Source organism: Sparus aurata, chromosome 15 (assembly GCF_900880675.1).
Source record: "Sparus aurata chromosome 15, fSpaAur1.1, whole genome shotgun sequence".
NCBI classification, from domain to species: domain Eukaryota; kingdom Metazoa; phylum Chordata; class Actinopteri; order Spariformes; family Sparidae; genus Sparus; species Sparus aurata.
In genome coordinates this window covers 21,315,495-21,330,130 of record NC_044201.1, presented here as the reverse complement: position 1 = coordinate 21,330,130, position 14,636 = coordinate 21,315,495, and the positions used below count along the sequence as shown (strand labels likewise).

At 41.0% G+C, this 14,636-nt stretch overlaps 2 protein-coding genes across 2 annotated transcripts in view; both read right to left on the bottom strand.

Moving 5' to 3' along the window:
* The window catches only part of LOC115596728 (equilibrative nucleoside transporter 1-like), a 41,201-nt gene extending 37,683 nt beyond the window's left edge, over positions 1 to 3,518 (bottom strand). The window contains exon 1 of the mRNA XM_030442106.1: positions 3,350 to 3,518. The gene's annotated coding sequence lies outside the window, so the exon portion shown is untranslated. The remainder of the gene's footprint in view (positions 1 to 3,349) is intronic.
* A 4,259-nt stretch (positions 3,519 to 7,777) lies between these two features.
* Positions 7,778 to 13,990, bottom strand: LOC115596725 (zinc finger protein 502-like). The gene is made up of 2 exons (XM_030442103.1): positions 12,402 to 13,990; positions 7,778 to 10,932 (listed from the first exon to the last, which is right to left on the bottom strand). Exons 1-2 carry the CDS (start codon positions 12,574 to 12,576, stop codon positions 9,929 to 9,931), a joined length of 1,179 nt encoding a protein of 392 aa, XP_030297963.1. The 5' UTR covers positions 12,577 to 13,990; the 3' UTR covers positions 7,778 to 9,928.
* Between the last annotated feature and the right edge of the window lie 646 nt (positions 13,991 to 14,636).

The window sequence follows — 14,636 nt, the reverse complement described above, 5'->3', positions numbered from 1 at the left end:
GCTGGAGGGACCACACACACACACACACACACACACACACACAACACACAAACACACAAAATGTAAGTGCTGAAAACATCAGTCGATTGACCAAGAAGTAATTTTAAACACTTTAAATAACTCATAAATTGTGAGGTTAAGGCACAAAAACCTCTTTAGGTAAGGGTTAGGGAAAGATCATGTTTTGGCCGTCACAAACACGACAGGAGATGTTTCCACGTCTCGTCAAAAACATCCACTCTTTGTTGCAACAAGCTTGGCTGGAAATTATCCCGAGGTATCCTTAGAAATATCCACTGGTACAGATACATCGACTGTCTGCTGTTGTCTACCTTCCTGCTCTTGCTTTGCCCTCAGTAAATCTCCCTGATTCATCAATAATGATGACCTTGTGTGCTGGAGGGCGTCTGGCTGTTAACACAATGACGCCTTTGACGTTCGAATCTTGTGGTCACCTGGTTTGCCCCGATCATGTTACTGGACTGCATACTGATGAGCCGCGACCCTGCGACTGAACTTTTCTAATTATAGTCAGTTAGTTGTCACAGGACGCAAGAGAGAGATCAGGTGATTATGAGAGTGGCAAACAGGGATAGGACAGCTGTTTTATTGTTCACAACGAGGTGACGGCTGATTAGCAAACCTGGTTCCGTCTCAATTTATCATGGAAAACGGCTGCGTTTAACTTCTAGCCTGTGAATTCAGGTCAGCTACTCGAGAAGATGAATGATTTTGCAGACAAAGGCCGATTTACTATTAGCAGGGAGGACGACTCGACCTGTGGAAGAGGTGTGTCAAGTCTGACGATGTCGACAGGGTTATACAGGTTTGGGCTTGAAAGTTGTAACAATGCGCCTCAACACGAACTGGAGGTTTGGAGACTGAAAGACATGGGCATTCACCTAATGAAAAGATGCTATTATTAGATGCATTATGGGAAATGTAGGCCCATATGAAGCACTTAAAGTCAGGATATCTCAGCCTGTCCTGCTTTTGATCCCTCTTTTTTTTATCTCTGTCTTGTGAGTCCCTCGTCAAAATAAAAGTGCAAACCTAAAGCACCCTTTAACTGTTTCATCACTCAGATGTCTTAAAACTTGCATATTTTGTCTAAATGTCATGAGAAAGAGAAAAAGATACTGTATACTGCACTATACTACTGCACGGTATACTGCAGAAGCTTGTACCTACAACTGTTAGATATTTCACTCTGATATAAAAACATGAGACACTCCTAGATGAAACATGCCTCGTCTTGCCTTGCCTGGAGGGTATAGAGATGTGATGTATATGCAGTTAGACACGTATGCTCACAAGGTTTTTTTTTAATTAAAAAAGACATTGACTCAAACTAGCAAATTACGTTTTGTTCAAAAGACACAGTGGCTTGCTATAACGAGAAACAGACCACAAGGGAACTTTCTCATTGCAGAAAACAAGCAGTTGTTATGCCTTGCGTTCCTGTTCAACCCTTGTTTTATCTGCTCCCCGGGTAAGGACCGAATTTGGGAAAAGAGCATTCAGCTTTGCCGCCCCTTTGGCATGGAATACTTTACAGACTGAGCTGAAACTCTCTAAACTAATTCCACTTGGAGCCTTCCGCTCTATCCTGAAAGACAGGCAGCGGAAACTCACTGAACAGTGCCTGTGTTTCAAATCTTAAATTATTTGTTTGTTGTGCTACTGTTGCATCTCTAAAATTGCATGTTTTATTCTATCTGTTACTCTTTGTAATCTGTGTTGACATGTACTGCTGTTATGTCTCGTGCTGCTGACCTTTTTGGCCAGGTCACCCTTGTGAAAGAGATCCTGATCTCAATGGGCTTTTATCTGGTTAAATAAAGGTTAAATAAATAAGCAGATACATTTTTAGATTTACACAGGATTTGTTATTTCTACACTTCCCACTCACTGACTTTGCATGCAGCCATGCAATGCATTCTGGAAGGCGTTGGGTTTGGAGAGACGGGATGTTGTGTTAATTACATAAATAAGGAAGTCATGACTACTTAACGCAAATTGAAAAACTAGAAAAACGAAAATGCTGTTGAGTTGAAATGAAGACAGCACCAGCACAGCTTATTTCTCGCCCAAACTATCCTCAGAAACACATTTTAGTCAACTATTTTCTGAACATACGAGAAAGTTTCCAAACAAGCCGCCATGTTGGTCCCATTTGAGATCTGGGAGTAGACAGCCCACAAGTGGTGTTCATCCAATCAGGTGTTGCCTGAAGGTGTTTGCATTGTTGTGGGAGGATGTAGCTTGTGTTGTCAAGCATGCTGAGAAGCTTTGGGAGCCCTCGCATCCAAAAATGCCCCCGTGGACACGTACCACACGCCTTTAACATTTCCAGTCAAAGCATGATCTTTTCCTAACCCTAACCAAGTGTTTGTTGTGCTTTAACCTAACCAGAGCATCAGCACAGCATTGGTACAACTTTAAACTTGTATAAACCTTCACCCAGCATTCGTCCAGGCGCTGGGTCGTCTGAGCATCTTGAACTTTCTCCTCTTTACGTGCCCGACGCTGCTCGCTGCATCAACGGAGCGGCTTATCACCGTGAGAATAGCAGCTTTCTCAAAGCCACGGGACGTCTGATAAGTGAACAGCTTCAACAGTTATGAAACACACTCCACCAACACTGCATGAAGCACACTGAGGGGGGGGGGGGGGGGGGGGGCTCTGAAATGTGTGTGAAAACAGAAGTGTTTACATGCTCCAGTAGTGGTTTTTAGCTCAGTGGGGTCTATTCTCGGAGCTCTTTCATGATGCCCCCCCACTGTCGTGTGAGTGTGTGTGAGTGTGTGTGTGAGGAGGATCTATATTCTCACACTGTCACCTGCTGCGATGGCTCAGCTCAGACAGTGCCCAAGTCTCAACCTTTGGCCCACAGCAATTTCGAGTCCAAAGGGAGGTCAGCTTTCAACTTCCTCCGCAGCTACAACAACACGCAGCGTGCAGGGAAATATCACAGGTCTTAATATAGAGTATAAAAGCTGCAGCACGCATGCATGATATCACATATCAACCATCAGTAAATACCCCGAGTCACACATCCACCTGCGCACCTTCGGATCTGCGATGCGCGCGCCACGTCCATAAAAAAGAAAAAAAGAAAAAAAAAAAAAAGCGCACTGCGACTTTATGACCATTTGACCTTGCCACCGTTTTACCTGGGGCTCCAGCACCTCTCTGGAGGCAAACATCTGCATTCGCCGAGCAGAGAGCAGCAACGCGCACCATCCACTATCTCCCCCCGCCTCCTCCTCCACCCCCGCCATGGTTCAGTATTTTCGGTCCGAGCACCGTCCTTCACTCTCTGCCGTCAGGAGGAACACGCACTTACCCTCGCGCAGCCGGCCTGAGATGCCCTCACATACGAGCAGCACGTCGGTTCTGAGGCAGCAACCTTCATGCGTTCATTCATCCGTCTGTCCGTTCCCCTCTCGTCTCTTTCAGCGGCAAAAGTCAACTCAACGCTCCGCATTCACACAGCTGGCACAGCGGGAGACAGGGGGGGAGGAGGGGGAGGAGGGAGGGGGGGGGGGGGGGGGGGGACGCACTAGTTAACAGTCCGACAAATAGCAGGCCAGCTGGTTTACTTAGAGATTTTCACAAACCCAGAAGATTATGATCCTGTTAAAGCATGCGTCAGAATCCAGAGCCAGATATACTGGGTCAGAGAGAGGGGGGGAGAGAGAGAGAGAGAGAGAGGGCACAGTTAGAGGTATGGAGGCTCATTTCAGACAGGTAGAGATAAAATAAATTAAACAAAAACTGGAGAAAAATCCAAATAAACATACAAACAATAACTAAGTAAAACAAATTAACATGAAAGCTTAATGCAACAACAAGTCAAGCAACAAGCAACAAGTCTGCATAATGAGTGAAAGTTAAAATGAGATGAGTCTTAATTTTTGGTGGAAAAAAACTAAATTATGAGATAAAAAGTCTACATTATGAGGAAAGGTCTTAATCATGAGAACACAAATGTCATAATGAGATCAAAAAAGGATGAAATTATGATATGTAAATAAGAAATTATGAGCTAAAATGTCCTAATCATGATATAAAATGTCAAGATAAAAAATCCAAATAAGATAAGTTATGATAATATGTTAGGAAAGCATAAATTTGAGATAAAAAAAAAAATACATTATGAGAAAAGGTCATAATTATGAGAACAAAAATGTCAAAATGAGATTAAAAAGGTCGAAATTATGGTATGTTACTTTGAAATTAAGAACTAAAATGTCATTATTATCACATTAAAAGTCTTGTTTATTCTTAAAAGTCTTAATTATGAGACAACAAGTAGGACAAAAGCCATCACTTATCTCCTAATTTCTACTTTGTACCTGATATTTATGATTTACCATGGGATTTATTTGTATTAAATCATCTAAAATGTCATTATTTTCTTTTTATCACTGGCAGAAATGGGCTTCCATATTAAAGTTCTTCATTCATACAATAAACTACTCTCTGGATCTGTGACCCCACTGGATTTCACTGCCATGTTCTGTTTTCTGAGGTCAGGATGGATGGTGGGTGTACAGAGCTCAGCACTTAAATACAGTTGACCACACGTATGTTTAGATCCTGACATCCCACGTGTGGTTAGCTTCAGGCAGCTTTGGTCAGAGTTATGGAAACTCAGGGGTTTTGGTTGAACGTTAATGAAGAAGAATGTTTCTTTCTTGACTTGGATTAATTGATTTGAGTCACATATCTGCCAGTGAAGACAACAGAGCTGCATCCACAAGTGAAATCTGGTGACGAAGAGTCTGCAGATGGACGTCCGAGTTGTGTTATCTGAAATCTGAGGGAGGAAGCGACTTGTGCAATGCTCAATTTTTTAAGGAAATGACATTTAAAGATCAGAACAAACAAGCAGATTATTCTGCAGCACACAGGAAGAGAGTTAGAAATGTTAGAAACGTTGTGGTTGTGACTTATTGCCAAGGAATGAGCTCGAGCCCGTGCTTCTCGTCCATGTTCCTCGCTGAAATCATTTTGATAAACCACACTGCATAAATAAAGTGGGAGCTGACAGGCAAGGGATCACTTGATCCGCTTATCAGATGTGTAAAGGGCAAGTGTGTGGAGGTACGTGAGGAGACGAATGTGTCGGGGAAAGAAACCTCGCTGCAGTAACGCCAGCAGCAGCAGCAGCAGCAGCGTCAGTCATTCCCCCTGCTTTTAATAGCAGAGCTGCTAGACATATTAAAGCTGCAGTGTGTTGGGATTAGCAATAGAAAGTAAACAATAAGGGGGAAAGTATCATCTGGAGTCGCTCAAGCGTTTTTTCCACAAAACAAACTGTCTTTGAATTTGCACCGTGCATTTGAAACATCCACTTGCAGACTGCAAAATCAAAAACAAGTATTTCTTCATCAAGGCATGTCCTCACCGCTCGTGTTTCTGCACTCCCACATTAACCAGACATGTCAAAATGATATAAATATATCAAACTGTCTCGGGAGGATGCCCACCAGATGTTGGCTGTCCGGCTCCACGCCAAACCCACTCTGATCCTGTCACATCTCCCCCCTCCATCCATCTCCTCTGCACCAGAGAACTCCCTTCTGGATCGCCTCCATCCACACCTGCTGGAGATCTGGATTCCCCTTTCAGATATACTTTGGACTCACTCGGTGCTGCGCAGAGACTTCATCAGGGTTGGGTTCGGAGAGTAACTCAATGACCCAGTTATGCAACCGAGGGCCAGAGGAATTCCTGATGATTGAAATTCTCCGTAACAGCTTGTGGGTGCAAAATGTCACTTCTCACACAGAGAAACTGCCAAGCTAAACCCCCTTTCTCGAGCCTGACCCACATAAAGAATATCCCCACAATTCCCTTGGGTAAGTTTCACATAATCTAACTTCACAGAAGATTAACCTCTTGCCCTCCTTTCTTCAGAAAACTATGGGCCAGTTTTTCTTAAATCGCCATATTCTGGGTCACATACATACAGAAGAATTTACGGTACAGTAGTCTAACCCGATTTGTAGATTTAAATGATTGGATCCCCATTAAGGCTAGACATGTGGGAAACCGCTCCCAAGGATGTGGTAGTGTGTGCTGGTGATCCAGCGGGGTTACATAACCAGATTATAGAAGTTGGTCCTAGTCTTGAGGGTCACAGAGGCCCGATTAGCTCTTTGGCTTTGCAATCTAAAATCTGAATTGCCGGAAGCAACTCTCAGATTCTTGAATGAGCTCCTGTTTCTGGGCGAGATTTTCAGGCCACCTGGGAGAGAGCCAAGTCGAAAGCTTCTAGGTCCCTAAAAAAGTCACGGGTGACTGCGTGTGCGAGTGTAATTTTGTGGCGGAAAGTGAGAAGTTAATTATCAGTTCAGATCAAATCTTTGAACAACATTGGACGTGCTCCCCCACAGAGTCTGTGGTTTCATGAAATAAGATTTGGACTCGCAGCAGTCTTCACTTGGCTGTCCTGGAACTGAACATTCCAAAGGTCAAGATGATAACACAAACATACTTTGTGTATAATTCATAAATACTTTTAACAGCTGAATTGTGTCAAAACAGTCAAAATGCAAAAGTTGGACAAGCTGTAATGATTTTTGGAAACTCTTAAAGGGCCCTCACTGACTTGTTGGATAGATTAAGGCTCCTGTAGTGCCACCTGCTGGTAAAAATACATTCCTCTCCAGAAAGTGGATGGTTTTTGCATTCATTGTTTATTTATTTATTCTATTTTCTATTTATTTATCTTGTTTACAGAAAGTAAATTGGGTATGTATATGTGTGTGTGTAAATATGTAGATATGTATGGGGGGGGGGGGGGGGGGGGGGGGGTAACTGGATGCTGGTGAATACATACTTAAATCATTTTAACATACGTAACTAATTGTGGGAATAGTACATGTATATAGAAGACAAAAGAAATCAATTGCCTGTTTCCCTGTGCACTAATCTCTCATTGGTTCGTTTGTTTATGAAAAAATATTTCCATGTTCAAATAAAGATTTCAATTAAGAAAATGGTTAACGTATGTGCCGACAGCTATATCTCCTCCTGTGGGCAATATAATAAAGAAAAGGTCCACTGTTCTAAATGAGATGTTATAACTACAGTGTAAAGGTTCGGTCACGTTGAGTCTATGTGTATGAATTAAATAACTTAAATCAAAACAAATAATAAAAATGTAGTTTTGGATAATAAATTCAATCTCAGAGTTTTCAAATTTTTTGGAATAAACTGATTAAACAAGCTGTTTTCAGAGGAAAATAAGGTCCCCAGAACACTGTTTGAAGCTAAAAAGGTGGCAGGGTCCGCCACATATAAACAAAGTAAAACAGGATGAAAATGTTTTGTCCATTATGGTCAGTTTGTTTATTCAGGCATGAAAACAAAGACAGTTTATTTAGTTTGTTTAGGGATAAAAAAAAAGAGAACATTTAATAAAAGTCATTGAAGATATTTGTTTTCTGATTAAATTTTGTCCCCAGAACTACGAAGGATAGAAATGGAATGCTTTTAAAGCATGGGGCTGCGTTCGTACTCGCAGTTTACCAAGTAAGATGGAGCTTATTATTTTTATTATTCAAGCTGCCCCTTTATGTTTTTTAATTTTTTAAAGGCAGTGGGCAGAAATGGAAAATGGTTTTGTTGTTCAATTGTATGATGCAGAAGTCTGAGTTCTGACACACTTGGGAACTTTTCAAATCTTTGCGTCATCATTGATAATATTTGGGTGGTTTATTATGAATTTGGGAGGATTTTGAGGGCTAGAAAACATCAAACCAATCTGGCAACACTGCTTCAATAATGGATTACGTTCTATTGTATTTCTTTTTTTTTTTTTCTAGGAGCTTCCTTATGTAAAATGTTTGTAATGTGCTTTAAAAAATTCTAGGAACTTTCTTTGAAAGAACTGGGCGATTTGCAATTAATTTAAGAGAAGGGAATAACTCAACACAGTCTTTCAGTGTGATCAGAGGCGTTTGTACACGCACTCTGGAGGTGAGGTCACACATGTCCCTGAATGTGACTCTGGAAGTGATGAAATCCCATCAGATTTAGGGCTTAAAGTCACATCTGTATTTAGAGCCGTCTGCCTGGGATTGGATCACCCACAATGCATTTTAGTGCTGACATCAGCCTCCAAGTGGGACAAGGATTGCGGTCGTTACGCAACATGAACTTCTGGGCAGAGGCAACCTCACAAATCACTAAAAAACACAATGCGAACATGTTTCCCCTCATTTTAGGCCTCCGCTCAAACTGACCTAAAAACTTCTTGTCTTTTTTTTTTACCTCAAATCGTCCACAAGACTTTGAAAACAGGCCTTTATGTAACATTTATGCTAAACAGTTGTTTCTGAGAGGGTCGAGGGGTTTGGCAACAGGAAGCATTCCTCATGCACGGTGGTTTAGTGCGGTCCAGATAAAACCTAGTAAGCAAAAACAAAGTGATAAAAAAAACGTTTCCATTTGTTTAGACAAAAAGCCAAGGACACAAAAACTAACACAAACTAGACATGGACGCTTGTTTCACATGATTTTACCCAAGAGTCAACAATAATTTATCTAATAATTTAAGGCCTCACTTTGAGAAACACTGGTTTAGACTGACAGATATTTACCATCAATCCCTCCTCACAACATTTAGGAGAGAATACAATGTCTCAAAGACCATATGACTTTCTGACCTTAGCAGGGTTTCAATATTTAACTATATTCAAAACTGTATTAACAAGCATTTTTTTGGCAAAGATTTACCCGCTCAAACATTAGACGGATGAGATCATCATTGGGAAAAGAGTACCCACAAGTCCAAGTTGAGTCAAAGTAAAGACTTCATGTTAAATATTACCTTGCTAAAAGTGAGAGTTGCTAATACAAATATACGGATTTGAGTAAAAATCTTAAAGTGTCTGATCAGATGTTCTATCAAAAGTTGTTTTCTGGAGACAAACTACTTGATTATACCTTATTCTTAAAACATGGTAAAAAACAAAAAGTTCTTCCTGCTCCAGTTAACTAATTCATTTTATTCACTGTTTACAGCAAATCTGAGCTAAACCACAAAAACAGGTGACACAGATTTACCGTCCGTCAAAGTCTGCTACATAGAAAACATAATGACCAAAAGACAGTGTATTGTCTTGTTGTTAACAGCAGTGTTATGACTCAAAATAGGAACTCTTAACAATTCGGGTTCTCCTGACAGTGAAAGTTACTCCCACTCACCAAATAAGAATCATTTTATGATTCTTTTTAGGATGAAAACCAGCTGCAGAAGTCTTTTCCTGCCCCACAATTTTAGACATTTTAACTAGAATTTAAGAACTTTACAAAAAACAATTTGTACTTTTTAAAAATTAGAATATGTCTCTTCATAAATGATGAAGGATTTTTTTAAATCTGACAATAAAAAACACGACAGTAAATCATCATCTCTGAGTGGCTACTTGTGCTGCTGTGAGCGCATGAAAAGTAATATTATCACAACAGAGCTACTTTTACACTTAACCGTAAGAAGAAGAGGTGCAATGACTCGATTTAAATAGTATTCCAAGGCAACTATTTTGATTCTTGATCAATCACCAAGTTCATTTTCAAGCAAAAACATCAAACATTTGTTGGGTTCAGCTCCTTAAATGTGAGGATTTTCTGCTTTTCCAAGAGTCTTTGAGTTCTAGACAAAAGAAGCTATTTTAAGATGTCGCAATTGAGATGGGTTAAAAAAAAAAAGTTTTAATAACTCAATTAAGTGTGAAAATAATAAATCAATTAATCTAATGGTTAGCTTCAGCCCTAGTCTGTAGGTGTAAGGCGCTTGATAAATGTGAACTAGAGGAAGAACGTTTTTACCAACTTTTATGTTGGCTGGTTAACGTTTAAGTTTTGTGCTTAGAGGTTTGATCAATCTGGCCTCCTGTGGATGACAAAGTCAATATTTCTGAGCGTGAGTCCTGAGGTGGTATTTCAGGTGTGTGCTCTGTAGAAACCCTCTGCCACAGATGTCACAATGGTGCGGTCTCTCTCCTGTGTGGGTCCTCATGTGCTTCCTCAGATGTCCGCTGTGGGTGAAACTCTTACGACAGAGAGAGCAGCGGTAAGGCTTCTCGCCCGTGTGAATCCTCATATGTATCTTTAAATCTCCTTTCCGGCCGCACTCTTTCCCACAAACGTGGCAGCGGTGCAGTTTCACCCCGGCGTGGCTGGCCATGTGTTCGGTCATAGCGTTCGTACTGCTGAGGTGTTTCCCACACATGTGACAGCAGTTCGAGCCCTTGTGTGATTCCAGGTGCACATTGAGACTTTCAGTAGACTCAAAGGTCTCTCCACACACTGCACAGAGGACATCTGCGTCCTTCGAATGCATCCGAAGAGCGTGATTTATCAGGTGGCGATTGGAGGACAAAGATTTGTCGCACAAATAACAACGATAGTCAGCAGCCACTGGATTTTGACGACAAAAGTCAGTGAAACCTATTAAAGACTGCTGACTTAGATCCGTCTGTGAATGATTTGTAAAACTTACAGCAGGTCTTTCATTTTCCCTTCCATCTTGGACTCTTTCATTCTGGATCAGAGTGTGTGAAGTTGAGGCAAGAGGTAGATCGAACTCTACAGTTTTAATTTCCCGCAGCTCCTGAAACTGCTCCTCAGTTTCATCGTTTTGAGGTTGTAAAGGTGGTTTCATGTCCTCCTGTTGATTTTCCTTCCAGGCAGATGAATGAGGTAGAAATGAGGCGGAAGCATCACTTAACTGTTGAACCTCCTCTTCTTCTTCTTCCTGGTCCTGCTGCTCACTGGCCCAGAGTTCATGATATTCCTCTTTAATGGGTCGAGGCTCGAGGTCCGTCTGACAGATGCTGCTGCTCAGCTCCTGCTCACACTGCTGCTGCTCAGGGGGAGGTTCGTCTTTACACATGGACAACTGAGGAAAGTCTGGAAAAAAAAAGAAAATAATTCAATAGATATTGACAAAAGTGACTTGTTTCTCATTCGAGACACCAAATAAAATCTAACCTTTAGTATTAGAGTTCTCAGCCTGCTCAGTTGTCCTCCTGTTTCCACACTCTTTAAATATCTTTTACATAATTCACCTGTATCACATATTTTGTACATCCTGGGAGAGGGATCCATCCTCTGTGGCTTTTCTTTAAGATTTTTTTTATTATTAAATAATTACATATAATACAATTTATTTGATTTGCTGATTTGGAAAATGGAGGAGATTAATGCAGGGGCGGTTCTAGGGGGGGGGGGGGGGGGGGGGCAACAGGGGCCAGTGCCCCCGTAACTCTGAGGGGCCGTCCACATGAGTGAAAACGATCTTTTTTTTCTCCGTCTTCCTCGTCATCGTTTTAAGAATATTTGCGTCCATACGGATCCACTGAAAAAGACCGAAAACGCTGTAGTTCATATTCCAGGCCTCTAGGTGGCGCTTGACATTCACCAAAAACGGAGAAGAAGACACGGAGCATGCGCATTAAGCTTGCGTGCTGTAAACAAACAGACAGTAGACGGAGAAACCGAACACAACAAGAAGAAGATGAAAATGGCTAGTGCAAGGAAACCAGAATAATGTGTGTGGACCGGTAATGAGGTCGAACTGCTGCTGCGACTCACACTCAACTACAAGGCGAGTAAGTTGCAAGAAAGGCTCAATATCTTCTGTGGCACGAACACGAGCATGTAGGCCGCCATCGTTTTGTTGTTGTTGTTGTTATGGGACGTCGCGGGGTGGGGCGATGGCGTCATCGTTTTGGAATGTATGCGGATTCACCGTCCACATGAAATCTCCACCCTGAGACCCGTTTTCAAAAAAGTGCGTTTTCAGGATCCGTATGGATGGTCGGCCAAAACGATGCAATACGTCTGCATTTTTGGAAAAAAACGTTGTCGTCTGAACGGGGCCTGAGTCTGGACCCCTCTGTGGCCCCCCTGACAGGGAGTCTGCATTAATAATACAATGACAGATTTCTTGCAATGATTTTGTTCTGAAGGGAAAGGCAGAAATAAAGTGTCTCGGCAATTCACTACCCAATCAAAATTGCTGAAATTGTAAACACTGCTTTGTCTGAATGAGGGATTTATCCTTTTTTCCGGGTTGTATGTGCCCCCTTACAAAAAAGCCGGCCCCAACCTGGCCCCCCTATTAAATCTGGTCTAGAGCCGCCACTGGATTACTGTTTGACTCATTACCATGTAGGACATCTGTGAAGGTGCACTGGCTTATAACTCAACTGGCACTACTTTTTAAAAACAAAACACAGTCAAATAAATCACAAAATCACAACGTTACAGAAGGCAACTATACAAGTTAACAGCAATTTCCTCAGTGACATGATACTTCAGGCCATCTATTCTAGTCCAGTCTGACACTGACAGGTGAGAAAATAAAATAAACCCACCTGTCCTCTGGTTTGACTCCAGGAGCAAACATCTGAGTCGTTCAATCTCCAGTTTGGAGCTGGAAGCTTCCTCCTCATATTTTACGATCGTTCTCTCAAAAACCTGAATTATTTCCTCCGCAGCGGCTGTCAGTCGCTCGTTGACGACAGCCCTGAGGAGCAGCCGAGCAGACATTTTACAGAATTACTGTTCTATGAACGTGAATAACCGCAGAAGGAGGTCCTGCGTTGTCAATTTTTGAGTAGTGCTAGCTTAGAAGCTACGGAAGTGACAACAAACCACCACAGAGGAAGAGAGTGATGACGCGTCAGACCTCTGCTGCCCCCTGCAGGACGACAGCAGAACGCACAGGAGGAACCTTAAAACACATTGTGGTGAGGACATTTTACTTAAAGACCATGATTTATAGTTATTATTCAAAAATCCAATCTTAAATCTTTTTTTGTTTAAAAGCATTTTATCATCATTGTTTTAGCCAGTTTAACATTCATAGAAATATGTTTTTATATCATATCTATATTTACTGTGCAACATCCCAGTGCAATTAGATAGTCTCCAGACAATTTTTCTCATTTCAAAATCGGCATCAGTGCTTCTTTCAGTTGGAAAAAAATGTATGACCTTACCATTGAACCAGGGCACGTCTTGTAGTTGGTATAGATTTATATTGAACCACATTCGCATGACAATCAGTTTGTCAATAAAAAAAAAAACCTTTTTTAGAGGAGAGGCTGGAGTCGTGGCCTGTGTCCAGTGCTCCCAGTGCTCCCAGTGCTCCATCTTGTTCGCCTTCTTTGCCATCTGTCCCACGCTCAGCTCAGATGAGATGAAAGGACAGTCATGATGTGAGCTGTACCTGGCACTGTGTACGTCCATCTGCAGCAGGTACAAACCATCAATAAAAAGTCTGTTTTGGAGCCATTGTTATCAGTGTAACCAATCAAATTTAGGGGACTATACCCCATGGACATAATGCTCCATAATGTAATCGAACACTTGCATGCATTCCTGATGACCACTAGAGGGAACCAAATAATTCCAGATACAAATCATCTAATGCAGTTTAGAGCTTCAGTAAGAGTTTAACATGCTCGCTGCTCATTGACAGAAAACAGAGCAATGTTGTTCAGTTCTGACTAAAAAAAACAGTCTTGAGTCTAAGTCAGAGTAAGCCATTCTTGCTCAGAACCCAGAAAAAAAGCCTTTTTAACAACTGTCTACTGTATTGAGAACAACATGAAATCGAGGTACTTTATGTTTTAGTGCAATTTTAGATTCTTCTTTACTTTTGTTGTTTGTTTTGTTCTGGACCTTGAGACGACTAGCAACCTTTTTTCATGGATCCAAATAGATAATTTATAACATCCATGCTAAAACACAGGCACCACTTTAAAGGACACGTACTCAAGAGTTTCATGTCATTTAAAAAAAGGCCTAAATGAAGAATCAGTACTTCTTAGTCCTTAAAACTCCTTGTCATACCTTCTCTTTATTCACCTCTAAGATGCTCACCTCTTACTCTGTAATTTCCTTCTGTCCCACTGAAAACAGCTGGAGTTTCCTGTCCAGTGACAACAGAAATCTGTGGAATTCATGCACAGAGACCAGACCTCCTCTTCTCTCTCACTTTACATGCAAAGTTATAGTTTATTTAGTATATTTACCACAATACTGTAACAAAACATTTAGATCTGAACATCACGTCTGGTGTTCAGTTTATTAAAGTGATCTGCACTTAAAACATCTAAAATGTGTTGTGTATTTTCACTGAAAGGTGAACGTGTGTTATTAGTTTAAACAAGAATAAAAAGTACTCAACTCTTCTATAGCTATGACTGCTGATTCAGATCACCAAATGGTATTGATCTTAGTTCTGTCAAGTCTTTGGGTCATCACAGCTAGATTTGATATGAGCAAATTGATTATACTTGTGGAAAAAAAAAGACACAAACTCTGAAAATTATAAACATGATATAATCAAACAGGTGTATTAATGTTACTGGGTGTCACTAAGTAACTAAATACATTTACTCAGTAGTGAGTCTAAATAGGCTATACTTTACCAGAGTATTTCAATAATTCAGAGCTGCATATTCTACTTTTACATCACTAAACGTATTTAATACCTCTACTAAGGCTACTAGTTACTTTGCACATTTATTAATAATACAAAATGTAATCCAAAAATAAATTATTATATGTTATTAGAGTGTAATAGCCAGCTGTAACATTAA